The following is a 27091-nucleotide window of genomic DNA, read 5'->3' as shown; positions in this document are numbered from 1 at the left end:
CAGAGTTATTTGGATTGACCATTCAAATACGAGGAATTTAATTTAAATCATTTATATTTGACAAAAAAACGAATAATTGTACAATATATATATATTTTTTTAAATCTAGGTAGATTGTACAATACTCAAAGTTTAGTTAAAGGACTTTTGAAAGGAGTTGGTTGCTCTTTAGAAGCACGATGAAATTTTGGGTCTAAAAAGCCCACTGTAGGCTAGTCGGTTGCTCTTTATAAGCACGGTGAACTTTTGGGCCTAGAAAGCCCACTGTATGCTAGCTAATTCCTCAACTACTGGTCTACTACTACTAGCTGTGGAAAGTGGAGCCGTTGTTTCACGCTCGTTCCATTTCGACTCCATTAGCGGATTGGGGGAAAAGATGGAGCGCGCGGCCGAAGACAGCGTAGCAAAACCGTGTGAGCTTGGTCCACCCACCTGCCGCTGTGGCGTGTGCGGTGTCGTCTCCTATTGCTCTCCTTCTCATCAGGTCACTGAACTGCGGGTCCCGTCAATTGGATTATTATAAACTGTCAGATGCTCGAGCTGAATTGGGAGTGATTCGGGTTAATTTTGACCTGGTCAAGACTAGTGAAGAAGGAGAAGGAGAGCTGGGCAGAACGGTCCAAGAGACGGGCAGCAACAATGTAATAGAGCATAGCTGACCGGTGGGAACGCATCAATTAAAGGGGAGGATCATTGAAACACTGACAGGTGGTCCCTAGGTGTAATCTACAGTAGAATTCATTAGTCTGTTGTCAAATAAAAAGAAGATGTTGTGATGGCAGCTGAGGTGTCACCTCGCTATGCATTTGACGCATCTAGCTTGTAGAAAGTTGTAATTCCTTTTCAATTTACTTTGCCTATATAAGGCTAATACTTGTAACATAATGGATAATGAAATAAATACACAATTTGTTCCAATTTCTCTTTTATCTCTCTCACTGTTCTATTGAGCTGAAGCTCAGATCGTCAAAGCTTGTCTAAGCAGCTGACTTTGCAGCTCAATTGCAAGTGGAGATTAGTTCGTCAGATAGTTTATCTGACAAGGTGGTATCAGAGCATCCGATCACAACTGGGGAAGCCACGTCCCAAGAGAAACAAGAAGACGGCGATGGCCGGAAGAACGCGCAGTTCAGCTTCACTAGATGACGAATACCAGCAGGATCTCGAGAGCATCAACGAGAGGATCACGAAACATAATCGAAGTCAGATGCATCTCAGAAGGAGCTGAGATCGAAGATCGATGAGAACCACAGTAAGGTGATGCGTGTGCTAGAGATTTTGATGGAGCGCAATCATGCTGAGGGTGAGGAGAATAGTGGTGCTGCACACACAAGCAATCCGCAAGCTAGGCGTCCACTAGAGCCATTTGAAGAAGAATTGGATGAGAATGAAGATCCACAAGCTGGAAAGAACAAAAACAAAGGTGATTCCAATCCTCAAAATCAAAGGTGCTATATTCCTCGATTAGATTTTTCGGTGTTTGATGGTGAAGATCCAGTGGACTGGATAGAAGAGTGTGACCAGTACTTTGAGCTGTATCAGATTCCCGAGGTGCACAAAACAAGAATGGCTACAATGAGTTTAACTGGTGATGCTAAGGCATGGTATAAAGCTGTCAAGATCTCCAAGAAATTACCTCCATGGCCCATTTTCATTGAAGAGGTACTCGATTTCTTTGCTGAAACAAAAGGGAACCCAATCGATGAGTTCAAAAGAATTCATCAAGTAGGAAGAGTAGATGATTACGCTAAGAATTTTCTGAGGGCAAAATCTCGGTTGATTGGGAAGGGGCATATTGATGCCAGTGATGAGTTTTATGTCGGGTGTTTCATGAGTGGGTTGAGGGAAGATATAAGAAATACTATTGATTTGTTTGAACCCTCTACCCTTAAGTCAGCCATTAGATATGCAAGGAAGATTGAAGTTGTGTTAGGAGGGACTAAGAAGTTAAATGGTTCAGTTAGGAGTCAACAGAACCAGTACCCAGCCCAACCTTACCAGAACTCAAAATTTGGAAAGAATGCTGAAGTGGGGAATAAAAAATGGAGTGACACAAATTTGAATAGCACCAGAAACAATGTCAATAGCACCAAAACCATGACTATGGAGGAGATGAAAGCAAAAGGCCTGTGTTTCAAATGTGGGGATAAGTACTACATGGGTCACAGATGTGGAAATAAAACTCTACATACAATGGAAGTTGGTGATGAGGAAGAAGAGGAAGAGGTGGAACAAACCAGTGAAGAACCTGATACTGAAATCACAGGAATGGAAGGAAAAGGAGGGGAAGGGAGTGAAGAAGAAGAACAAGCCACTATTTCACTATGCACTCATGGCAGTTGTAAGAACAATGGCACATTGCAATTCAAGGGGTATATTGGGCAGAATCCTGTTTGTATCTTTATGGATGGAGGGAGCACTCACTCTTTCATAAATCCCACACTCATTCAGATGTTAAACCTCAAGACTGTGACCATGAAGCCTATGTCAATTGGGGTGGCAAATGGAGCCAAAATGGTTTCCACTCTAATCTACCCTAATCTGAAGTTTACCATACAAAAGGTGGATTTTGAAGCTAACTTGGTGGCCTTAGATATTCCTGGATTTGACATAATCCTAGGGGTCGATTGGTTGTCACAATTTGGACATATAACCAAAGATTATTTGGAAGGAAGTGTGAGTTTCAACAACAAGGGCAATTCAGTTTTTCTGAAAGTTGAAGAGGTAGTAGCTAAAGTGAAGATCTGTGAGCAATCCATAAACATAACAAAAGAGAAGAAGAAAGGGAGCCAAGTGATACTGGCACACTTGTTCAGTTTAGAGGTACAAGAACAACCAAGAGAAGGTCAAGTGGAACCTTCATTTCAGAAAATTCTCGACGAATATTCTGAATTATTTCAAGAACCGGTTGGATTGCCTCCAGCAAGGGAGGTAGATCACAAAATCCCTCTTAAAGATGAAAGCAAAGTGGTGAACCTTAGACCCTAGAGATTCTCCTATTTTCAGAGATTGGAGATTAAGAAAATTGTAGAAGAACTCATGAAGAACTGTTTCATTCAACCCTCCACCAGTCCTTACTCTTCTCCTATACTATTAGTCAAAAAGAAAGATGGAACATGGAGAATGTGTGTGGACTATAGAAGACTCAATGACAACACTGTCAAGAACAAATTTCCGATACCAGTAATTGATGATTTACTAGATGAGTTGAAGCATGCCACAGTGTTCTCTAAATTGGACTTAAGAGCTGGTTACCACCAGATTAGAATGTCTGAACCCGATAGAATGAAAACAGCTTTTCAAACACATGAAGGGTTGTATGAATTCAATGTAATGCCCTTTGGGTTGACAAACGCCCCAGCTACCTTTCAAGCTCTTATGAATTCCCTTTTTAAACCCTATTTGAGACACTTTGTTCTTGTTTTCTTTGATGACATCCTAATCTACAGCCAAGACCATGAAACCCACCTAGAACACCTAAAATTGGTTTTTCAGATTCTGAGAAATCATCAGCTATATGTGAAGAAGAGCAAGTGTGAGTTTGGTGTAGAAAGTATTGAATACTTGGGGTTCATTATTGCCCAAGGAGGGGTATCCACTGACAGTAAAAAAATTGAAGCCATGGTCAAATGGCCGGTACCAAAGACAGTAAGGGAATTGAGGGGTTTCCTTGGTCTCACAGGGTACTATAGGAAGTTTATTAAGGGTTATGGAATGATTTCTAAGCCTCTGACTGAATTATTGAAGAAGGATGCATTTGTGTGGGGTGAAGAGGCTATGAAGGCTTTTGTACGGTTGAAAGAAGCTATGACCCAAGCTCCTGTGTTGGCTTTGCCAGATTTTTCCAAAACTTTCATAATTGAGACTGATGCCTGCAATGATGGAATAGGTGCTGTGCTCATGCAAGGAAGGCAACCAATAGCCTATTACAGCAAGAAACTAAGCCAGAAAAACCAGAATTTGTCTACCTATGAAAAAGAATTCTTGGCTCTAGTATCAGCAGTAGTGAAATGGAGGCACTATCTAATGAGGGGCAAGTTTGTCATAAGAACTGATCACATCAGTTTGAAATACCTGTTGGAGCAGAAACTCAATACTTCCAGTCAACACAAGGGTCTGAGCAAGCTCTTGGGGTTGGACTATGTGATAGAGTATAAAAAGGGCAGTGAAAACAAAGTGGCAGATGCCCTTTCAAGGGTAAATAATTCAAAGGAATTAATGTGTGTTAATGATGCAGGTTTAATGTTAGTTACTGAGCTCAAACCAAAATGGATGGAAGATGTGCACAGTAGCTATCAAGGTGACACATGGATTGAGGGATTACTGCAACAAATCCAAAACACGAGCAATGGCAGTTCAAACAACAACACCCAACCTGAAGCTAAACATCTCTCTCAGCATATGGGGATAATCAGGTGGAAGGGAAGAATTTGTGTAGGCAGCAAGGGTAGTTGGAGAGAAATGGTGATCAAGGAATTGCATGACTCAGCTATTGGGGGCCATTCAGGAATAATTGCCACCTATCAAAGAGTGAAGAAACTATTTTACTGGCCTAAGATGAAGGATGATATTCACCAATTTATCAAAAATTGTGATAACTGCCAAATCAACAAAGGAGAGCATATTGCAACTCCTGGGCTATTACAACCCCTACCTGTGCCAATAGAAACCTGGACTAGTGTGGGCATGGACTTTATCACGGGGCTCCCAAAATCCAGGGGCAAAGAGGTAATTATGGTGGTAGTAGATCGACTAACTAAGTATGCCCATTTCATATCATTATCTCATCCTTATCATGCTAGTGATGTAGCTCAAGCTTTTATGAATTTTGTGTATAAACACCATGGTCTCCCTGAAAACATAATCATTGATAGGGATCCGATTTTTACTAGTCGATTTTGGCAAGAGCTTATGTTGAAGTTGGGGGTAAAGCTCAATATGAGCACTGCCTATCATCCCCAAACAGATGGGCAGACAGAAAGGGTGAACCAGTGTCTAGAAGCCTATTTGAGAAGCATGGTATTTGATAAACAAAAGGAATGGAGCAATTACCTGTCACTAGCCGAATGGTGGTACAACAGTACCTATCATCGCTCCACCAAGCTCAGTCCTTTTGAAGCACTCTATGGATACCCACCACCGCAACTGGATTTAGGTAGCGCTCCTAAGAGTCAGGTGGAGGCAGTGAACACCCTCATGAGAGATCGCCAAACCACACTATCCCAACTGAAATCGAATTTGATCAAGGCTCAGGAAAGAATGAAAATTTATGCTGACAAGCATCGCAGTGAGCGAAAATTTGAAGAGGGAGATTGGGTATATCTCAAATTGCAAGCTTACCGACAAGTTTCAGTAGCTGGAACTGGAAATCACAAGCTCAACCCAAAATTTTTTGGTCCTTTTGAAGTTCTGCAGAAAGTCGGTACCTGTGCTTACCGACTCAACCTACCAGAAGGTTCTTCTATCCATCCAGTGTTTCATGTATCCCTGCTCAAGGCTAGAGTCGGGAAGGATCAAGCAATTTCTCCAGTTCTACCATTGCTGGAACCACAGCCAGAAACTCACCTCTTGCCGCAGGCGATTATAGCTCGAAGAATGGTGAAGAAAAGAAATTCTGCTGTAGCACAAGTTTTGATCCAGTGGAGAGGTCAAGAAATTGAGGATGCCACATGGGAAGATTACCCAAAAATGGCAGAGAAGTACCCATATTTCATTCTCGAGGTCGAGAAACAGTTTAAGGAGGGGGGACTGTCAGATGCCCGAGCTGAATTGGGAGTGATTCGGGTTAATTTTGACCTGGTCAAGACTAGTGAAGAAGGAGAAGGAGAGCTGGGCAGAACGGTCCAAGAGACGGGCAGCAACAATGTAATAGAGCATAGCTGACCGGTGGGAACGCATCAATTAAAGGGGAGGATCATTGAAACACTGACAGGTGGTCCCTAGGTGTAATCTACAGTAGAATTCATTAGTCTGTTGTCAAATAAAAAGAAGATGTTGTGATGGCAGCTGAGGTGTCACCTCGCTATGCATTTGACGCATCTAGCTTGTAGAAAGTTGTAATTCCTTTTCAATTTACTTCGCCTATATAAGGCTAATACTTGTAACATAATGGATAATGAAATAAATACACAATTTGTTCCAATTTCTCTTTTATCTCTCTCACTGTTCTATTGAGCTGAAGCTTAGATCGTCAAAGCTTGTCCAAGCAGCTGACTTTGCAGCTCAATTGCAAGTGGAGATTAGTTCGTCAGATCGTGTATCTGACATAAACTGAAAGTTAGACACCCGTTTTTCCCTTTTTCTTATTCATTGTTTTTTTTTGTTTGTGTGAAGATGTTGCATTGGGAATATCACGAGGAATGTGAACAGCTAGAGGATTAGATAAGGCAAGAATATTTCATATCAGATTTTCCTTTCACCTTCTCTGACACACTTGCCTTTCTGTGCTTGGCTATTATTTGTAACAATTTGAACAACGAAAATTCACACAGAAAGAATTGAACACATAATTTAACGAGATTCAATATCAACTTGGTACCTACGTCCTCCACACTCACACACACGTTTTTTATTTCTTACACAAGAATAATTCTTACAGAGAAAGAAAGGTAGGTTTTATAGAAGGAACTTCCCTTCAATTTTCTAGATCCTACTTTTTTTTTTTTCCTTTCTTGACTTTTTTCTTATTATTGCAATCTTCTAAAATGAGAAAACAAATTAACTAGGGAACAATCTTCTAGAATAAGGAAACAAATTAATTAGGGAACAATCTTCTAGAATAAGGAAACAAATTAACTAGGAAATCAAGAGAATTGATTATGGCAGCTACTGCCTTCCCTCTTTAGTCTGATTCAACACTCCCCCTCAAATTGGCATGTACAAATCAGTCATGCCTAACTTGCTCACTGCTCCATTGAAGATGTTGTTGGTTACACCTTTGGTTAATATATCTGCAAGTTTGACTTTCGGATCTAACAAATTCCAACTCAATCTCATTTGAGTCGATGTTCTCCTTTAGGAAATGTCTGTTCACACTCATGTGTTTGGTTCTATCATGCTGCACCGGATTATGCGACATATCAATTGCTGCCTTATTATCCACAGCTTCTTCTGATGTAAATCCAAGTTCCTTCAATACCTTCTTTATCCAGAGTAACTCACACACTTCTTTGGTTACCCCAATCAATTTAGCTCCTGCACTTGAAAGCGCTACCACGCTTTGTTTCTTGCTTCTCCAAGTTACCAAGTTTCCTCCAACAAAGACAAAATACCCTGAAGTTGATTTTCGATCTGTGAGGCTCCCAGCCCAACCTGTATCAGTATAGCCAATGACCCTCAAGTGAAAATTGCTGATCCAACGGTGGCTGCTGATTTTACTGTTTTGTTAAGCCACCGTTAGATGTGATATCCATATTGAAATGTGCTTGGAGACCAAACTTTACATTTTTTGAAATTTTTTTACTATTTATGAAGCATTTTTGAAAATTGTTGTTTTGTTGTGAATATTAAAAAAACAGTAAAATTTTCTGGACCATCAAATCAGTAATTTTTAAAAATGCTTAATAAATAGTAAAAAAATTTCAAAAAAATATAAAATTTGGTCTTCTAGCACATTTCAATATGGAGAACAAGATGAATAGTTCGGATCAATTGTTTGAATTTTCAAAATGGCTAAAATGAGTCATGGCTCATTTTAACCCAACTATACACACACACACACACACATATGAGATGGGCTATGGTGAGTTGCGAAGTAAAGCGACTATTTTACTTCACGCTCATATTTTGCGATTTTAAAGTTCAAAATGTCGATCCGAACTGCTCAACATGATCTCCATATTGAAATGTGCTTGGAGACCAAATTTTATATTTTTTGGAATTTTTTTACTATTTATTAAGCCACTTTGAAAATCGCCGATCTGATGGTCCAGAAAAATTTACTGTTTTTACTGTTCACCCGGATTTTTCAGATTTTCAAAATGACTTAATAAATAGTAAAAAAATTTCAAAAAAATGTAAAATTTAGTTTCCAAGCACATTTCAATATGGAGATCACGTTGAGCAGTTCGGATCGATCGTTTGGATTTTCAAAATAAAAATATAGTGCCATAGAGCACCAACGCGTTTTACTCCATGGAGTAGCGTAGCTCATCTCTCTCTATATATATATCTATATATCTATATATATAGAGAGAGAGAATGACTAATGTGCATTCGAATGTATATGGGCCGAAATACATACGGTCCAAATTTAATTTTTCAAAATTCTAACGGTCGATCCAAACCGTTAATCTTGTTCTCCATATTAATATGTGCTTGGAGACCAAATTTTACATTTTTCTGAATTTTTTTACTATTTATTAAGTATTTTATAAAATTGTTGATCCAACGGTGACTGCTGATTAAATTTATCTAATTTATTAGTTTTTATTATTAAAAATCATTTTAAATTTATAAGGTGCTCATGAGCTCATCTTATCCTTTATTAAAAAAGGAATAAAAATATATTTAATTTAATAATCACCGACTTGCTAACATAGATATTTGATAATCATGTCAAAATTTAGTACTCCGTTTTCATCTGGCTCCTCAATTACCCTAAATAAACTAAAATAATGTCTCTTTATAGATTATAGTGATGAATATCTTTTGCCTTTCTATTAAGTCACATTATTTTTACACGACAAAATTAAAATAATCGTGCCACTTTTAGAATCTTTGCATTTTTGGACTTCTCTCTTCTAATTATAGTTTTCTATTTTCTATAATAGTCATTAAGCATCTGTATATATGTTAGTAATTGAAGAGGAGGGATGGTGGTAATTAAATCGGAGAGAAGGGAAACGACCACAATTCCACCCATTGGCAGTGGATCTCAATTCATAAATTAAGCTGGTTAGTACTGATTGTTTGTATTAGCACATATTTTTATTTCATTTTCTTGCTCGGCTGTGCTTGCGTATCCAACACATGATGTAAGTAAATCATAATGATAAGCTTTTTTCTTGTATGTTTTTAAATCGTTTCAAATGTTTAATTTATCTTCGAAGAACTTTTAGTCGTAATTTGCTAGAAAATCTCGAAAAATTATAAAATTTCATTCCTTTTTTTTTTTCCCCTTTACATAGAGCCTCACATACTTAAATTACATGCAAGTTATTAAAGATAATTAGAGATAATTCTTACCTTACTATTCCTTAATTTGTTGCATTTAATATGCTTGAATTCCCTCCCGATCTCATTGTAACACTTTTGTTGTCCACCCCCTACATCAACGAATCATATATGGCTGTCTATCTATTAACTGAAATTATAAAATTATTAACGATAAAAATGCTGAAAATATGCATAATCTATATAAATAAGCAATTTTCTTTAATAGAGAATTGTTATAATTACAAAGTTTCAACTAATAGATAGACAATATAATTAATAATAGATAAAAAAAAAGAGGTGAAATAGATGTGGAGAGATGATGAACTATGAGATGTATTCATTAATAATGAGTCATTATGGGATTTTTCTATTGAGATAAAAACTCGTGTGGGGCCCACATAAATCGTATTTTAACTTGTATTTGGTAACAGGTCTACTATCCATTCATACCTTCTTGTGCATATATACAAGGTGGAGGATTTATGGCGAACAACTACTCCAGTGTGTCAAAAGATTGGGCGGAACTAAGTTCGGATCTGCTGCCCCTCATTGCGCACAAGTTAGGCGACATTGTTGATTTTATCCGCTTCCGTGCTGTATGCAAGCAGTGGCGGTCGGCCACTAACTTGTCAGATAACCCCCCTCGGTTTCCTTGGATTATAATGCTCAAATCAGATGGGACCTGTAAAATCAGTTTCCATGCCCTTCCGTCTGGCAAAATCTTCTCCGGTCCTTTACTTGAATATATTAAAATCTCGTGCTTTCATCAAAGGTCTAATGAGTTTATGATCTTGGAAAAATATGAAGCAGCCTCATCTCTAATAGTTCACAAGTTTCCTACTCATGTCTTTCCGCTTAAAATTAAACAGTTTGGTTGCAACGTGATTACTGGTCGTGATCAAGTGATTCCTCTTTCAGTACCTGTTGGAAATATATCTAAATTTTTTTATTGTGCACTATCTGGCAAAATGACACGCCTTATAGTGGTAGTCCCTTTGGGACAAACACTTGCACACTACAGAGGGAGGAATTTCAAGTTTGCAGATACTCTTAAATTAGTTGCTGATTCTAGTGATGGCCCCACTGGAAAAGTATTCTCAACAATTTCTTGTCCTGTGGATGTTATGCTTGGCTCTTGCTTGATTTCAACAAGTGATGGTTTGTTGTTGGTCTCAATGAACTTTATTCCATCTCATGAAGATGATAAACCATACTATAATTATCAATTTGTGGTGTACCGTCTTGAAAATTATGATAATAACCACCCTAACTGGGCCTTGTTAACTGGAATTGGAGATATTATGCTGTTTTTGGACAACCGTAATGCTTTTAGCTTGATGGCCAGTGATTATGATAATGAATATAAGGGTAATTGCATATATTTCATCACTCCAATGAAGAAACCTTTCTCACATTGTAATTCTATGCATCGTTACATAGTAGCCGGATATGACATGGGAGAGAGTAGAAGCTTTGAGATGTGCTCTTTGGGAGAGTATACTTACGGTTCGGATCAGTTGTTTTGGTTTGTCCCTTCTCTAGTTTAATGAATTTGATTTATTTTACAGCATTACTTATTAAGATTGTCTTAAATTATTCTTTAATGTTGTGCAATGAAATGATATCTCTTTAATTGAACATTGAAGTATTGAATTGTTGAAGCAGCTGGTTAATTTCTACTTTTTTGCAGTGGTAATTAAAAAGGAAAGAAAGTTAGCAACTCTCCACTAAATTTTAATGTACGCTTCCAATTGTAATAAAGAATATAAGATATGATCATATATAATTGGACGAGAAAAAGAAGTGTATATGACTGAGGACTATCCTTTGATTGATTATGTACATAAACTTCAATACTCACAATCAATCTCAAGCTTATTCAATAAATTCAACAACTTCTAGAGTGATCCTGCGTGATCAAACCAATTACTACTTTGAGCCTTGTGCTCATCTAGCAATCCTTGAGTCCTCGCAAATCAGATTGTCTTCCTTTGAGCCTTTAGTGCTCGTGTTTGGGCCGTGTGACTTTCCATAAGATTTGTAAGGGCTCATCGGTTCCACTTTGTAATCATTTCTCATTGGGTAAAGAAAGGCGTGCCATCTTGAAGATCGCAGGCCCCGGAGACGTAGGCATTAGTGCCGAATTCTGTAAATAACTCTCGTGTCAAGTGTCTCTAAACTCTACTATTTACTACATTTTAGTTTAGAACAAAGTTATTCTAAGTTTCCGCCAAGAATAACCTATAGACATGCTAAATAATTTAACTTAGATTAATTTTTTTTTAAAATGCCTTATTTACCTCTTTTAAGTGTCTTTGGGACCAACAAGAACCACACTGTTGATATTAGTATTATTGAATAATATACATTTTATACTTAACAACGAAAATTCTTTGCAAGAATATACATATCAAAACCGAACCGATTCATTTTTAAAGTCGAATCATTATAAATTGATCGGTTTGGTTTCATCCGTTTTGAGAAATCTAAACCAAACTGATCCATTTAAATTGAAATAGTCAAAACCGGTTGCTAATACTCATATTATTAACTACCAATATGGACGGTCACAGAAAAACTAACCCCCGGTCGCTAATGCTCTATTTATCATAGACCAAAATAACCAGTCACTGATACTTAAAACCGGTCGCTGATACAAAATATGGATTTTTTTTTGTTATTTACATTACCCCCATTTAATAATTGATACCACACGTCCCAGCATACAACATAAATATACAAACACATATAAACATAAACATCGATACATACAAGTAACAAGAACATAAATATTGATACATACAAACAAATATAAACATAAATATTGGAAAACTGTATACCATATAATCAAACATAAATATCGAAATATCAAGTACTATATTAATAACTAACGAATTGTACTACACAATTAAATGAGACAAAGCATTTAAAGAGATAAAACTTGCCCGACTACAAGTGGGGGTTCGGCTTCTTTAATCCCTCGCTATGATCCTGCCAAATCAACCAAATTAACACCAACTTTGATCTACAAGTATATTTAATATGAAATAATCAAAACAGAGTCCTATGAATTTCAAAAGATCCTTTGTTATGGCTGTTACTTAAAGAAGAAGCATCATGACTAAAAACATTAATTGGTCGATATTATATAAAATAGCCCGTTGAATCAATAAAAAATTGCCATGTTGTCAAAGTCTCTTGCTTAATTACTAAAAGAAAAAAAAGAAGTTGACTAGCTGAGGCTATCAAAAGAGCAAGCTATGTTACTTGAGAAGAATTTCAGAAAGCATGCTACACTTGACTCAGTAATTGATTAATAGTTTTACAAATTCATGCTACTAAATTAAAGAATAGGTCAAAAACAAAAATGCACTAAATACTTACATACTGCATATAGAGCTGAAAATGGGATAAAAAAAAAAAAAATCTAACTAGTAGCTAACCAGGTAAGAAAGTACAACAAAAGAAAATATTTCAGTCATCATTTAAATTTGTAGCAATGTTTGAAAGCAAAATTCAACCATTACAACAAAAATAGTTCAAATAAATTTGAAATAGTTAATAAGCTACAACACAATACCTAAATAACAGATAATTAAATTACAATAAAAGTGCAGGATGATCACAGATAACAAAAAAAACATAATACACAGTGTAGGCTGATCACAAGTCAGTGTAGTAAACCAAATACATCAACCAGTGCAAGCTGATTACAAGTCCAAATCAGTAAACCAAATACACAGTCATCTGGGGGACTTTAAAACAATCAATAGAGCCAAAATTTACATTTTTAGTATTTTCTATGATTTTCTAAAATTCAGCCTTTGAAATGTGAAAAACCAGCAAAATACCTTCACAGTTCCCAATTTACCCCTATGTTTAGATCCCTTTCTGGTATAACTAGGAAGACTCACAATTCAAGAAATTTTACCAGCACGTAGAGCATTGTTTCCTGAGAATTTTCATATAATGAACATCAAATTTGGTTCAGCAAATCTCTCAAAATGATCCTCCAACCAGATCTTATAAACCTGTTCTCCTCTTCTAATCTCTGTTTTGTCTCTCTCCGACCCCCACTACCAACCAGATCCCTTCTCTTCTCTCGTCTCTTTTCTTTTGTGATCTAGGTGTTTCCTATTAGAGCTTCTAGCTCGTACTAGCCCCGTCAATGGCAGAGCAGAAAGAGAGGCGATAAGGTAAAATCGTATGCTCCTCTGATCAGGTGATTACCCATTCTCCCCATGAAGGAGAGAGGAGTAGAGAAGAGAACGAAAATGGCGGATTCAAAAGCTGTGACGCTTTGTACGCACAATACAAACCGTCTCCTCTCAAGGAGGCAATTCGTAAGTCCCCTTTATCAAATCCGCTTATGATTTTTTAGTCATCTAAGAGGCATACGTTTTTAGATCTGATTGATTGATTTGTTTTGTCATATTGACTTGTTTTGTATAGGTTATTGATGTTCTTCATCCTGGTCGTACCAATGTATCCAAGGTACATAATCCAGACTACTAATTTTCTTGTACATTTCAAAAGTTAGACATGAATGAATCCTTTAGTCCTGTGAAAGTTTGCTACACATTTAAACAGTTGTTCCTGAAAACTACTTTTCAATTTCATGTTCTCATGCAACTTATGAAGAGTATTGTGATCCATTTTTCATGCCAGCAACCGACATGTACAACAGCATCTTACCCCATACTGATTCTAGTATAATACTGAAATAACCAACTTAAAGTTGAGTTGTTTTTTATGAACAATATATCTTCTATGTAGTTTGAATTTCAAATTATGATCTCAGATGGTGTTGTTTTTTAGAACAAGCATAATTTAATTATTTGGAACTACCAATGTTACCTTTATTTAGAAATAAATGTTATTGGCAATTCTAAATGGATTTTAGTACACTCCATTGACAATTATCATGGCCATAAGGCATGATCTTGAATTGTGAACAGTTTCAAAGAGGCATAGCTATCGAAATTACATAAAAATTGAGGCAAATATTCTTTAGATTCAAGTTTCAACAGTCATGCGTACCTGTTCAGTGAAATGCCTCAGTGAAACATCATAGGCATTTGTAAGTGTACAACTAACTAGTGACCATGTCGAAGTTCGATGAAACCTTAATTGATCTCCCAAGACCTGAGCATGCATCCCGAGGTGACCATAATTCCCCCTCTTGCCGGAGCTCTGTTGATGGCAGCTCAACCTGAAAGTCTCCTCTCGAGGACTCGAATGCTACTGCTAATATGGAAAAGGGCATCTCGGTAAAAAATGCAGTGTGTTGTGGTTTTTCTTTTTATTAGTTTTTATGAATTTATTGGTATCAACTTTGTTATAGTTTTAAATTTATTTGTATTGTTGTTTGCTCTAAGATTTAATAATTATTATTAGATATAAGTAAAAATTGTATATTTGTATTCAATAGTTTTATATTTTCTTGTCTTTTGATGGCAATTTTGATATTTTTACATTTAGTTGAAACGTTGTCGTAACAATATATACAAAAAATAATTCATAAGGTTATAATAGCCCTTTCTCTATTAGATTCATATTTAATAACTTTATATTTCTTCAATTTCAATTATTCTTGTCAAACATAATAATAAAATAAAGAAATAGTTTAAATAAGTGATCAATTCTCAATTCTCTATTCTCAGTTTTACAATTCAACTATTCTGTACTATTCTGTGTAGCCGAACATGCCAATTGAGCCTAATATAGGTCCGAGTCCGACGCCCATCGCTATTTAAAGGCACAATGAATTATTGGGCCTTAAAAGGCCACGGTGGGCTAGCTAAATTCCTCGACTACTAGTCTACTAGCCAGACTGCCTGTAAACTGGAGAGGCGGTGCTGTTTCCCACCTGTTCCATTTGAACTCCATTAGCGAACCGGCGGGAAGAGATGGAGTGCGCAGCCAAAGGCAGGGTAGCAACACCGTGTGAGTCTGGTCCACCCTCGCGGCGCTGTGGCGTGTGCGGTGTTGTCTCCTATTGCTCTTCTTCTCATCAGGTCTCCGACCTGCGGGTCCCATCAGTTGGATTGTTATTTGCTGACATAACAATAGGTGAAACTATTTTGCACTTGATTTTCCATTTTTTTCCTTATTCGTTTCCTTCTGTTTTCTGTGAAGACGTTGCATTGGGAATATCACAAGGAGGAATGTCAACGACTAGAGGAACAAATGAGGCGAGCACCTTTCATATCAGATTTTCCTTTCACCTTCTCTGACACACTTGCGCCCCAGGTAATCACAAATATTTTCTCTTAGTATATGATCTTTATGTCATATTAGCTGGAACCTGGAGCATATAAGTTTCCTAAATTCAGTACTTCACCGGTATGTGGTGTAGTGTTTTACATTGGTAATATTTTCTTAATTTTGGTGCTTTAAAGGGAAATTGTGCCTCTCTAGAATCAATGGGACTTCACCGAAGAGGAATGTGGAAGTATGAATGCAGCTGTCTTTCCAAATTACCTTCAGTTGATCTCTCGAGGTTTATAATATTACCCCCTAAAAGGTTGTTTTTTGTTGGTTTCCGTTCTTTCTGAGTATAACCTGATTTTTGAAATATTTTTTCTTTCAATTGACTAGTGATAGCTGGTGTCTACTCAGTCAACTCTGCCCATGCACAGGTAATTAGCTACTTTTTTCTTGGTTTAAAACAATTAACGGTATTTTAACCTGTGAATTTGGCAATGACACAAGTAGGGTGTAAAATCAAATTTTTGCTTGTTAACAGGTCCAGAGGCTGATTTAAATAATCCAATAAAAAGTTGGAAGGAGTATTACGAGTGGAGACGGCTTCCCTTACATTCTCCTGTTGCAGTGTTGCTCCATTGGGTCTGTTGCAGTTTTCTACAATTAATTTTTTCCCCCCTAAATTTAATTATTTCAAGATCAGACAATTTCAATTCCCACCCTGAGCTGTCACTTTTTGTCTGTTAATTTACAGCCACTGACTGTATACCACAGCATCCAACTTTCTCAAGCACAAACTCCTCTTTCCGAAGCTGGAAACGAGTTGCACATACATTATTTAGGTATTATTTTTAACACGTTTTACTCTCTTAAGTATTTACAAATTTTTAATAGATAGTTCCTCATGTGAAGGACCTGAGAGAGAGATACAACAAATCCCTGTTTTCAGTGAGCTGACAGCACTACTTCCAGGAGTTAACATTCATATAGAATTCGTGGGGCCTGCAGTTCCTCTTTCAAGGTCTATTAAGACCCATCTTTCTTTTTCTTTTCTTTTTTTTTACCTAACTTTGTTTGTGTTTTGTTGTAATGAACTAATGATTTCTTTACTTATAGAGATGGAGAGACCGTACATTTTAACAAATATGTCCACTGTTCAGAGGATGATTGCTCTTGCAAATCTTCTTGCAACAACCCTAGTAAAAATTCCAGTTCATTAAAAGGGACACTGACAATCAAGCTTTGCAAGGGTCTCTACCATGATCGGTACTCTGACATCATAAGGGTGATTTTTTTTTTTAAATGAAAGTTTATGTTTATTGCTTGAAGTGATGCTTTTTAATGAAGTATCATGTTAAAGTTCTACTACTATTGTGTAGGAATCGAAGCCGAATATTATAGTTGCCCCGAATGCTGGTATCGCCGCATATTCTACTTGGCTACCAACACTTGTATGCATTTTTTCTTGCGAGTAAAGCTGGTACGAGCTTAAGCTCACCGGGGATTAGTGTACTCAATCTGCAAACCATTGAATCAGTTTCATTTCACAAATTTAACTATTGATTTTGATCTACTTGACAAACCAAGCATTTACGTCCCAACTTTTAAATTTGTTAGTTTGTTTTGGATATGAGACCGATTTTTTTTTTAATTGACGCAACAAAATAACTATATTATAACCTCTTGAACTTGTACAAAATGATTTCGAGAAAAATAAAAATTTGAAACATAAATGCTTGCGTTATCAAGTAGATCAAGTTCAACATTTTGAATATATTTGAAGCTGATTGTATGATGTTTGAGGTTAGGTTCATGAAGCCTCCTAGGCAAGCTTAGGCCCGTACTAGGTTTTAAATTTTTTTATATGTTTCTTCACAATGCAAATATTTTTAAGATGGTAGAAATATTCAGTTACTTGTGGTATTGTAGGAAAAAATAAAAAGGATGGGTGTGCCAGCAATTTTTACTGATTACTGTGAAGAAGCTGCATATCTAGCCTCCCTTTGCATAGGCTCAGTTTCTGAACATCCTTTGACAGAATCAGTAATTTTTCTTGATAATTTTTCATTTTCTATGATATGTTTTATGACAGTTAGTTGAAGGACTTAACTAATACATAACTAATAATGGTGTAGATTCAAGTAAATCCTTTCAGACAACCCTTGCCTGTTGAGGAAACTGCGTTGAACTTGCCGTGCTACTCTAATTGTTTTATTTTTGGGATGTAGAAAACTATATGATGTTTTATTAGCTTAATGGGATTGACATGCTTCTCCCTTTTTAGTAGGTGAATTTTTTTGAGATGTAATTTCTACCTTCTTTATAACTATTGTAACAAAGTAAAATGAAAGCCAAGCATTTGAACAATCCACTTGAAGCCAAGCATTTGGGTAATCCACTTGGAGATTTCATAACTAGTAACTAGTAAGAGTAGCGCTTTATTTTGGTTAATAAAAAAAAAAGAATAGATGGAAAAGAGAGAAAACATCATCTACAAAAATGCATTCCAACTTGCAGGGCCTGTGGCATCAATTGAGGCAATTAATAGTACCTGAAGCAAATTAAAACAAATACAAAGTCAATCTTTATAATTCCTCTAAAATAATCTTGGGAGAAGATTGAGTTGTAGGCTGTAAACAAATCATTTACTTTCCTTGAGTCATCATCGTAAGCTATTCATACAAGTGACTCTTTATTAGCTAAAGAGGAAGAAAATAGCTAGCAAGAAAATACTAAGAGGTTCTTACATGCAATGTAATTTTGAATCAATCAGGTCAAAACAGTGCCAGAAAGTTAACACACCCCGTCCAAGGCTGAAAATATCAAGTTGTACTGTTCACTCTCTGTCTTGATCTGGAAATGATATGTAAGTAAAACCACGTCAAATTGTAGTTTAATATTAGTAGGTAAGTTGTAAATTAGTTTAGTAAAGCAGATATTACCTCCAAACTTGGCCTTGAGACAATTTGTGAACAAACTTAGATAGCACCACTGAATCATTACTAGAATCTCTCTCACATAACCATTTCTCCTCGAGCCGAATACATGCATCCCTATTTTTAATTAAGCACAGTTAAGGCATAATTTTAAAAAAACAATAAACTATGACTGCAAAAGACTGGATTTTTTTAATACCTCCTTAGACTTAATACTTGGTAATTTCTCCTTAAATAATCTGCATATTTTGTAAGAGCATCTTGTGCATAGTCCCTCCCAACAATTTTAATTGCTGCAGCATTTAATAAATTTTCTAAATTGCCATGTTTCTTTAGTAATTTTTTGGCAGTTTTAGGGCCGAATGATGGTACATGCTTTTGAATTCCGGGTACACCATCTACAGCATCACCCATAAAGCACCCTGTTAAGAGAATATGAAAAGATAAACAAAGGTTATTTGTGAACAGCTTGATTTTAGCACCTTCTTGAAGACTAAATAGAAAAATTAAATGGATTTCTAAGTTTCACAAATTATTCATGAAGTTTACAAATTTTATGAATTATTCACATTAATTTTTTTTTCTAAAACCTTCCCAATTTGGATATTGTTATGTGCATTATAAGAAGATGAATTATTTCCAAAATTATAACTGTATTATGCCCGAATCATAAATTTTAGACCTAGCCAAATTCTCGAACCCCGAAATTGTCACTATGTTTGAGAGCACAACATTTCTCTTATTCCAGACTAGCATCAACATACTTCATGTTATTTGCGGACAACACCTAACTCTTGAATGATAAAATGGAGGTATAGTAAAGCAATATATATAAAGAAAGGTACCATTACCTATTTACCTTAGCTTGCTTAATTCTGCTCAAACTGTTTAGTAAATGGCTACCCACACCTAATTCTGTTTCCCCAGTTAGCTAAATTTTGGCTCAAAAGAAGACAGTAATTTTAAACGCAAAGCCCGTATTTATTTCATCACGGGCAATATGCTAGTAGGGGATAACTATGAAAATTTGAGCAAATTATTTGCACTAGTTAGAACTGGATACCTAAGTTGTAGTTCACAAGCAGGGTAAAATATAGACTCTTGACTGCAAAGTTTTATAAAGAAAGAAACACGATATATAAGGTTACTGACTGAAGCTCAAATCCATAGTCGGGTCAACTCCATACTGCTTGATGTAATGCTTCAGGTTGTAAAAACACCATCGCCTTAACTCCAGAACAGGCATTGCCATTTGAACATCATTAGAAATTAACTGTTTGAAATCCTTATCAGGGGATCCAATCAAAACTCTGTACCCACTTTCCAGTGCCTGATCCGTTAGTGTTGCTATTACATCATCTGCCTCATAGCCCTCGACTTTTACCACCTGTAATTTGTATACAAGCCTTAAATTTAATTATTAGAAGGTGATGGTTCCCAATATATGAGGTAAATCTATTAATTATGTTTGTACCGGGACATTGCAATTTTGAAAAATTTCTAATATTTGTGGCTCAGCTCGGCTTAGCCAACCAATGGAAGCACCATTCCCACATCTCCTGTCTGCTTTATATGACGGTAAGATGCGCTTCTTATACTCATGCCCGTCTTCACCATCTAGAACCTAATGCAAATAGAAATCAAAGACTTCTAAATTTAATATCCCAAATTAGCATCTCATAGAATAAACAGCGCATTAATTAGTCCATTTAACTGTTCATATGGAACACTTGCCGCTATAACCGGGTCGTGGAGGCTGACTTTCGAGAAAAAGTGCTTGACCCAATAAACAAAGGACTTCATGCATGGCTTGGATGCATCAAAACAGAGAGGATTTACATCTAGGAAACAGATGGTCCGCTTGCCCCTGAGGTGTTTGTCGAAATGCTTCACAGGAGTCACCGACTGAGTATAAGATGACGTAACGGAAGTAGTAGTAGTAGTAGTAGAAGAAGAAGAAGAAGGAAGGCACGAACACATGACTGGAAATGTGTACGCAAGCGACCGCCTGGACGCGGCGAGATGTGTAGGCGCGGTGCACGCGGTACTCTTCGGTGGCGCGATAATCGCCATTTCTCCTCAGTAGCTTGGAGTGATTGAGGATTGGGGGAGTATTGCGTTACCCGAAGCATGGAGATTCTTAAGATGGGCCTTAACTGGGGTGATATTGGGCCGAATTGGATCGGATTGTACTTTGCATTTCATGGTTCGGCCCATGATAGCCCAGGAATCGATTATTTATTTATAATAAGTAAAAGGAGCACAAAAAAATAAAGAAAAAAAGAGAAAAGAATAAAGGAATCAACAGCGGTACTTGCTTTACAGAAGAATAAGTCAAAGGCAGGAGGAGAGTCTCGTGAAAAAAAGGAAAATGGCCGAAAGAATAAAAAGAATATGATAAAAGGTACCGACCGTTCCCGAACGGGAATTTTATTCATTAGGAAAGATAAAGGAAAATGTAGTTGTCGTTTGGAAAGGAATCGAAACATGTCTACACAGAAAGACACGCATTTTCTTCTCTTAATATCTCTTTTTAAAATAAAATAAAATGAGGTAATGTTTGTTTTGATATCTATTCCTTTGTATACATTGAATTTTCAAAGAGAGATTTATTTTCATTTTGCTGTTAACTTAATTTCCCATGTTCCTAAAATCCATCTATCTAGCTGCATGTGTTGACTTCTATTATATGCAGCTGTAGCATTAAAAAATGATTCCTTTTCCGTGACAACAAGATACCACCTGAGATTATCGCTGTAAGGGCTCTAGATGTTGGTAGGACGTGGACTGAGAACTGTTAATCACAGTCCAGATATAGACAGAGTAGCGGGGGTCTGATGCTGTAAATAAATCTAGGATCACCTGCTGCTTCTCTACGAAGTTTGTAAATGCTGAGCTTTTATTCAATAAAATTTTCTATTGGCAGTCACTGCCAATACTTCAAAAAAAAAAATGATTCCTTTTATTGAGTTGAAGTATTTAATCTGAACTGTAAAAAAAATATATAATTCATGATCTTCGTTGAGCAGTATGTTGAAATCAGAAAACTGACCCATGGTTTAACTATGTGTTGTGCATCATTGCTGGAATTCATATAATCTGGGGTAACAAAATTTTTGAGTTTGAATACGACCCGTTCATTCTGTAATGACACAAACTTTAAAGGGGCTTCATGCACATGGGGAGACCCAATAAGGTTTAGGAATAGATAGTTGTTTATGTCTGAATTTTGATTATTTTTTTTTTAAAAAAGATTTAGTTCATTTATTTTTGGATAATTGTTGATCTTGGTGAATTGTATTTCTGTTGTATGTCGGAGTTCGATTCAGTCCAATTCATTTTTTTCTTTTTTGCAATTCAATAGTTTCAAAGTTGTTACTTGCTGTTTTTTTTCTTAGCTATAGCTTACAATGCGCAATTGGAGACTTGCTATAATCCACATATGGTGTTCAGCAACTATGACTTAGAGTTTCTTGATGCTTCTTAGTGCTCTAAGGAGTCTTAAACTCACCGAATGAGTGCTCCTCTATCAAGCTTAATGCCACCTTCTTAGTGCTCCTTTTACCTACCTTTTTTAAGCTTGCCTTAGTTTTTAAGTCATGGTTTTACATGACTTAAACATTTTGTCAAGCTTAAAGCTTAAGACTTTTTAACTTTATTGTCAAATGGATGCTCCTTACTTAAAATTTAAGCTTCATACAATTGCCGAACACTACCAGTAAGTTACTGGTAATTTTTATTTTTTATTTTTTTGCTTACCTCTTGCCAAATTCTTAGGTCAGCCCATTGTGAGTTTTGACTGAATTAGTTCGAATTTTGATCGGATTATCCATATTGAAACTTAAAAATTATGTCACCTCAGTGGTGGAATTAGAAATTCGGGATACTACAATTAAATGAACAATATGTTTTTAGTGGAAATTGAACTAAAGCTCTTTACAACCACAAAGTAAGCTCTAACCATTAGACTACAAGTAAACATATGATATTTTATGAGTGGAGCTAAGCTATATAAAAAGTTCTAAAATAATAAAATTCAATTAAATTTCAATATACATAACTAAAATTTTAAAATCATAGAGTGATTTAGCACCCGTTCTGCCTCATAGGATGCTGACTCATTGCTTAGCTTAAATCACTAATATATATAAAGATCATACAAGTTATGAGTCTTTCATATACTTATAACATTTGCAATTTAGTGATTTCTTTTTGTGAGTAAAGGTTGAAAGTCGAGTCATTTAATCATTTAATATCTACAAAAAATTTATTCACTCATATTTCAAACTTGCGACTTTTCACGTGAATAACATTATCATTGTTACTGGATTAAAAGATAAATTAAAAATTAGTTCTCATTTCAGTCAATATTTTATATCTACCTCACTATCAATTTAGTCATTATTTTAAATTTATGTCACTAACATCTTATGTATTAGAGAATCTCTGAGAAAAAGGCTTCCTAACCTAATGTGACATTGACTGTTAGGTGAATTTTCTTTTTTGAGGAAAGACGGTTAGATATTTAATTTAACTGATCGATGTTTAACTTGTTTGTATGATATAAATTATATTTTAATCTACTATGCATTCAATTACGGTACATTCATTAATTTTTTTTGTCGAATTTAGCATAAAAGATACGGAGCACACGTGCAATTTAAATTATTTTATTTAGATAATCTTTGCAACTGTATCAATAATACATCCTAATAAAATGCACACTAAAAGTTCTTTAGTTATTATTATTATTATTATTTTTTAAGTTTTCCTCTTTAACCATTGCAAAGACCAAAAATTGCCGAAATTTTTATTAATAGGAAATATAATAAAAAAATATCCAGATTAGAGAACACTTTTGATTTTTTTCGAGATATAGGGAAAACGTTTTAATTTATCACGGCCTCTGGCCATTATGACTTATCACGGCCAAAATTAGCACTAATTACCGCACTTATTAAAAAAAAAAAAAAAAAAAACAAATTTCATGGCCGTGATTGATAATCACGGCCAGCAATGCCATATTAAAATGAACAAAGGACAAACTCAGATCTCATTCTACACGGTCAGATATTGCACTGGATTTGAATTCTGGCCGTGATTATCAATCACGGCCAGGAACTCTTTTTTTTTTTTTTTTTTTTAATAAGTGCGGTAATTAGTGTTAATCCTGGCCGTGATAAGTCATAACGGCAAGAGGCCGTGATAAATCAAAATGTTTTCCCTATATCTCGAAAAAAATCAAAAGTGTTCTCTAATCTGGATATTTTTTTATTATATTTCCTATTAATAAAAATTTCGGCCAAAAATTGTGCCGCGTACTGTTTCAATCATATTTAATTAATCTCCAAAACGCTTTCTACTTTTGCCTGAAGCGCGTTTCCTGAATTTTAGGCACCAAAGAGAATGTCTCTGTCTTGCTACATAATTCGGGATTAACTTAGCTTAGCTACCAAGTCAAACTAATAAATAATTTATTCAGCAACCGTGTCGTGACTCGTGACCCCCTGGCCCCTGGAAATAATAATTATACTGTCTCGCTTAGTGGTTATAGTTGATTAGTTTCTACTTTCTACCAGATCACGATTCTATATATGGTACCACACCGTGTAGAGTTTTGCCGCGCTGTAGAGGATCCGACGACAGGGTTTCCTAGAAGGACCGCATCTAATTTTTAGTGTAACTTTATCTATCTGCGCTTTAAACCCCGAATATTTTAAATATAACATACCTTAAAAAAAAATTAAACCAAACAATCACATTTTCTGAAAAATTCAAATTTTGACACGGCTCCATTCCTAAGTGTGGCTACCTTTATGGGGGCCGCATCTAGAGGATGCAGATCATAAATAGAGGACCGCATCACCTAGATGCGGCCATCTTTTTTTTTTTTTTCCTCTTTCTCTATTTCCTTTTCCTTCTCTATTAACGTTTTTGAATTGGTTCGGTCAATGTTTCTGTTGGTCAAAAATTTCAGCTATTTTATTTATTTCAATTGAAGCCGCTGCAGGAAGAAGGAAAAAAAAAAAAAAAAAAAACAGGTGGTCGCATTTAGGGGATGCAGCCTCTATTAATGGTCCGCATTTTCTAGATGCGGCCCACAGAAAAGTGGTTGCTCTGTCTATATGCGGTCATACTATTTTTCGAAATTCCACAAAATCGTGGTGTTTTGATTAATTAATTTTGGAGGTATGGTATTTTTAAAAATTTCGGCTTTAAACCCCTTCGAGATTTTTTTCATTAGACTCAATAATCCATGATCTGCTTCGTTTTCACTCTATAATCCATTGAAGCATTAAAAACTGTAAAAAGCTGGCTTCATTTTTACGCCATAGACAAGGATCGTTGGCTGTTCCCTTCGTAAAGACTAACGACTATGTCCTTTTCTCTTTCTCTTGACTTTTTCAAGCAATCTGTCGATTTTCGTTTTCTAGAAGTCCGGAGGCGAAATATCTTTGATCAAAACCAGCGGTGCGTTATTAACACCCTATGGACCAAAGGACCAAAATTAATATTAAAATAAAGTTTGAATTTTTATTTTATTCAATAAATTGTGAAATTGATATCGACGGAGATGCATGCTTTCAGCCTTTGACTAGAAAAATTCAGTGTATAATTCTTTTTAAAATAATGTAACATTGTTATTTTTTTTTTCTTGAGAGAGACGACGTAAGAATGTGATTTACTAATTATAACATGTATATATATATTTCCGTAGATATAGTATTTTGCGCTGATAAAATATTATAAGAAATGATATTTGGAACGTTACAAATATTATTGCCTAAATTATATCTTAATTACAGGGGCGGACACAATAAAATTCGAGAAAAGTGAGGGTGAGCATCTAAAAAACTCAAAACCTTCAGCAATCAACATTATTTAATTTTTTTTTGCTTAACATGCTCAAATTCATTGAAATTGCAAGTCTAAAATTCTGATATATCTTGTGCAACTCTCTGACTCTGAATGTTCAATTGTTCTCTCTCGTGCACAGCTATCTAACTCCAAAATTTTAATCACTCTCTCTCTCTCTGGAGTAGAACTAGGGTGTTCTTTAAGCTCACCAAAGTGTTTGGTGAGTTTAACTCTAAAATCCATCAAATCGGTTTCAAATGACGAATCCGAACCGTTGAAATCCACCTATCTTACGAGTGATGTGTCTGCATGTGAAAATTTTAAACATTCAAATTAATTTAATATAAAGTCAAGTGGTCAAAAAATATTCAAAAAATAAATGCACTAAAATCCACCTCTCTCCACCCCTATCAGTTCTCTCACTCTAGCGTGTAACTTTCCAATTTTATTTGTGCTTATTTAATTTTCTTAATTGTCAATTCCCTTTGTCAATTAGTAGAACAATAATAAGGCTTGTTGCCTTGAATTGAACTTTAAAAAATGATACCATAAATTATGCTATTTTGATTTTTCTCCCAATTACAAGGTTTATTGTCAATTAGTATAATATTTCTCTTAAATTGGTACCCCTGGTATGCTATTTTGATTTTTCTGTGAGAAGCCTGGAAATGCTTATATTATAAATTTGGATTTATCTGGTAAGTTAGCTAATGAATTTGAATCCGATAAGCTATTTGAATTTGATTGTTGCTCTCGTCTCCGACAGAAATTATGCATCACCCATATATAATTAAACGTTAGATGCAATAATGTAATATTGTGACGACAGTACAGCACACAAATCAATCACGTGTCGTGACTTTTATGTCCTGTAATGTGTTCTTTACGTAATCATTTATAAAAATAACACGATATAGCACAACACACAAATCAACTTGATTATAGTATGGTACATCACAACACAATACATGATATGACGAATCATGACAAATAGTCGTGTAATGTGATCTAATTAACTTCATAATTCAAATTTCGGACGGTATATTTTTTTTCCACCTGTAAATTTGTTGACAACATCATTTCATTTATATATAATATTTTGATATATTTTTTCTCAAATAAATTTAAATTTCAAAATAATAGTTAAACGCAATCAAAAGTGCTCAACGTTATCAAAATATCACGTCACATTTGATTACCATGTAACAAACGTGTTATAATTATTTTTGACAATTTTTATAACGACATGTAACTCATGTCACGACACATTATGAATTTAAATAAAGGCAGCATATATGCTATTAAATTATAGGAATTAATTGACTTCTATCATTTAAAAAAAGATTGAATTACTTGTATGATATTTTCTTTTTTATTTAACCGTTCGAACTTAAAAAAAAAAAAAAAATCAAACGTTGGATCTAATTTTTATAAAAATTAATTACTATGACCCCCGTATTTAATGTTATACTTTGATGTCAAAATTTTGATGTAAGAGTTACCCATCTACACTGTTGACCTTCATTGATGTGGTTTTTACATCCCATTTATTTTTCTTTTTGCCAATCACTTGAGGCCTTGAGCTTTGAGGGTACGGGTGAAAGCGGATCGTATATTATCAGACTGAATCTGAATTATTATTTGAAAATTAAATATAGATATTTAATATTCAAATATTTGTACTGGTATGAATATAGTTTGAAATTTGAATTATTTGCATCTAAATAATAGATATATACTCTTTCAAAAAAATAATAAATATATACCATATAGTCTAATATATATTTAAAAATATCTAATTCACGTTTCCGTCTAATATCTGATATGTATCAATATATTTTACCACTATTCTATCCATTTTCACCCCTACCTTAGGATGTGAAATTATAAGTGAACGATCGGTAAATGTAAAAATGTTATTCCATAACATCATC

General features: G+C 35.3%; 3 protein-coding genes across 7 annotated transcripts; 2 read left to right on the top strand and 1 right to left on the bottom strand.

Moving 5' to 3' along the window:
- The first annotated feature begins 374 nt into the window (after positions 1–374).
- On the top strand, positions 375–17730 carry LOC144575662 (zinc ion binding protein). Of its 4 annotated transcripts, none has more exons than XM_078325874.1 (11): positions 375–484; positions 15295–15408; positions 15558–15658; positions 15757–15797; positions 15905–16005; positions 16118–16205; positions 16258–16384; positions 16480–16648; positions 16743–16814; positions 17293–17406; positions 17499–17730. In XM_078325874.1, the coding sequence occupies exons 1-11, from the start codon at positions 377–379 to the stop codon at positions 17589–17591; spliced, it is 1128 nt and encodes a 375-aa protein (XP_078182000.1). In that variant the 5' UTR covers positions 375–376; the 3' UTR covers positions 17592–17730. The 4 variants fall into 4 exon arrangements, 3 of the variants coding, with proteins under 3 accessions (XP_078182000.1, XP_078182001.1, XP_078181999.1); XR_013518488.1 differs by lacking the exon at positions 375–484 and adding an exon at positions 15039–15173 and having other exon boundaries at positions 16743–16843; positions 17499–17515; XM_078325875.1 differs by lacking the exon at positions 375–484 and adding an exon at positions 15039–15173 and having other exon boundaries at positions 16276–16384.
- LOC144575983 (uncharacterized) lies at positions 1238–2988 on the top strand. The gene has a single exon (XM_078326256.1). The coding sequence runs from the start codon at positions 1261–1263 to the stop codon at positions 2986–2988; it is 1728 nt and encodes a 575-aa protein (XP_078182382.1). The 5' UTR covers positions 1238–1260.
- An 18-nt stretch (positions 17731–17748) lies between the features above and the next one.
- Positions 17749–20426, bottom strand: LOC144575665 (5'-3' exonuclease family protein). 2 transcript variants are annotated; one of them, XR_013518489.1, is made up of 6 exons: positions 20034–20426; positions 19774–19923; positions 19452–19686; positions 18306–18721; positions 18111–18216; positions 17749–17914 (listed from the first exon to the last, which is right to left on the bottom strand). XR_013518489.1 is itself a non-coding variant. In XM_078325876.1 (6 exons), exons 1-6 carry the CDS (start codon positions 20370–20372, stop codon positions 18186–18188), a joined length of 1089 nt encoding a protein of 362 aa, XP_078182002.1. In that variant the 5' UTR covers positions 20373–20426; the 3' UTR covers positions 17940–18185. The 2 variants fall into 2 exon arrangements, 1 of the variants encoding a protein (XP_078182002.1); XM_078325876.1 differs by lacking the exon at positions 17749–17914 and having other exon boundaries at positions 17940–18216; positions 18306–18416; positions 18499–18721.
- Positions 20427–27091: the final 6665 nt, after the last annotated feature.

The sequence above is a fragment of the Carex rostrata genome, chromosome 24, assembly GCF_964058835.1.
Source record: "Carex rostrata chromosome 24, lpCarRost1.2, whole genome shotgun sequence".
In the NCBI taxonomy this organism is placed as follows: domain Eukaryota; kingdom Viridiplantae; phylum Streptophyta; class Magnoliopsida; order Poales; family Cyperaceae; genus Carex; species Carex rostrata.
Note: the sequence above shows the minus strand (reverse complement) of the source record. Positions and strands in the feature narration are given on the sequence as shown.

What these genes read in the sequence shown, in the direction of transcription:
- LOC144575665 (XM_078325876.1), bottom strand. Translation starts at nt 20,372, where the DNA reads ATGGCGATTATCGCGCCACCGAAGAGTACCGCGTGCACCGCGCCTACA. An exon ending in TTCAAAATTGCAATGTCCCG is followed by an intron (nt 19,687 to 19,773) that starts GTACAAACATAA and finishes TACAAATTACAG; the next exon opens with GTGGTAAAAGTCGAGGGCTA. An exon ending in TCTCAAGGCCAAGTTTGGAG is followed by an intron (nt 18,217 to 18,305) that starts GTAATATCTGCT and finishes TATCATTTCCAG; the next exon opens with ATCAAGACAGAGAGTGAACA.
- LOC144575983 (XM_078326256.1), top strand. Translation starts at nt 1,261, where the DNA reads ATGCGTGTGCTAGAGATTTTGATGGAGCGCAATCATGCTGAGGGTGAG.
- LOC144575662 (XM_078325874.1), top strand. Translation starts at nt 377, where the DNA reads ATGGAGCGCGCGGCCGAAGACAGCGTAGCAAAACCGTGTGAGCTTGGT. An exon ending in CCTTCAGTTGATCTCTCGAG is followed by an intron (nt 15,659 to 15,756) that starts GTTTATAATATT and finishes TCAATTGACTAG; the next exon opens with TGATAGCTGGTGTCTACTCA. An exon ending in TCAACTCTGCCCATGCACAG is followed by an intron (nt 15,798 to 15,904) that starts GTAATTAGCTAC and finishes GCTTGTTAACAG; the next exon opens with GTCCAGAGGCTGATTTAAAT.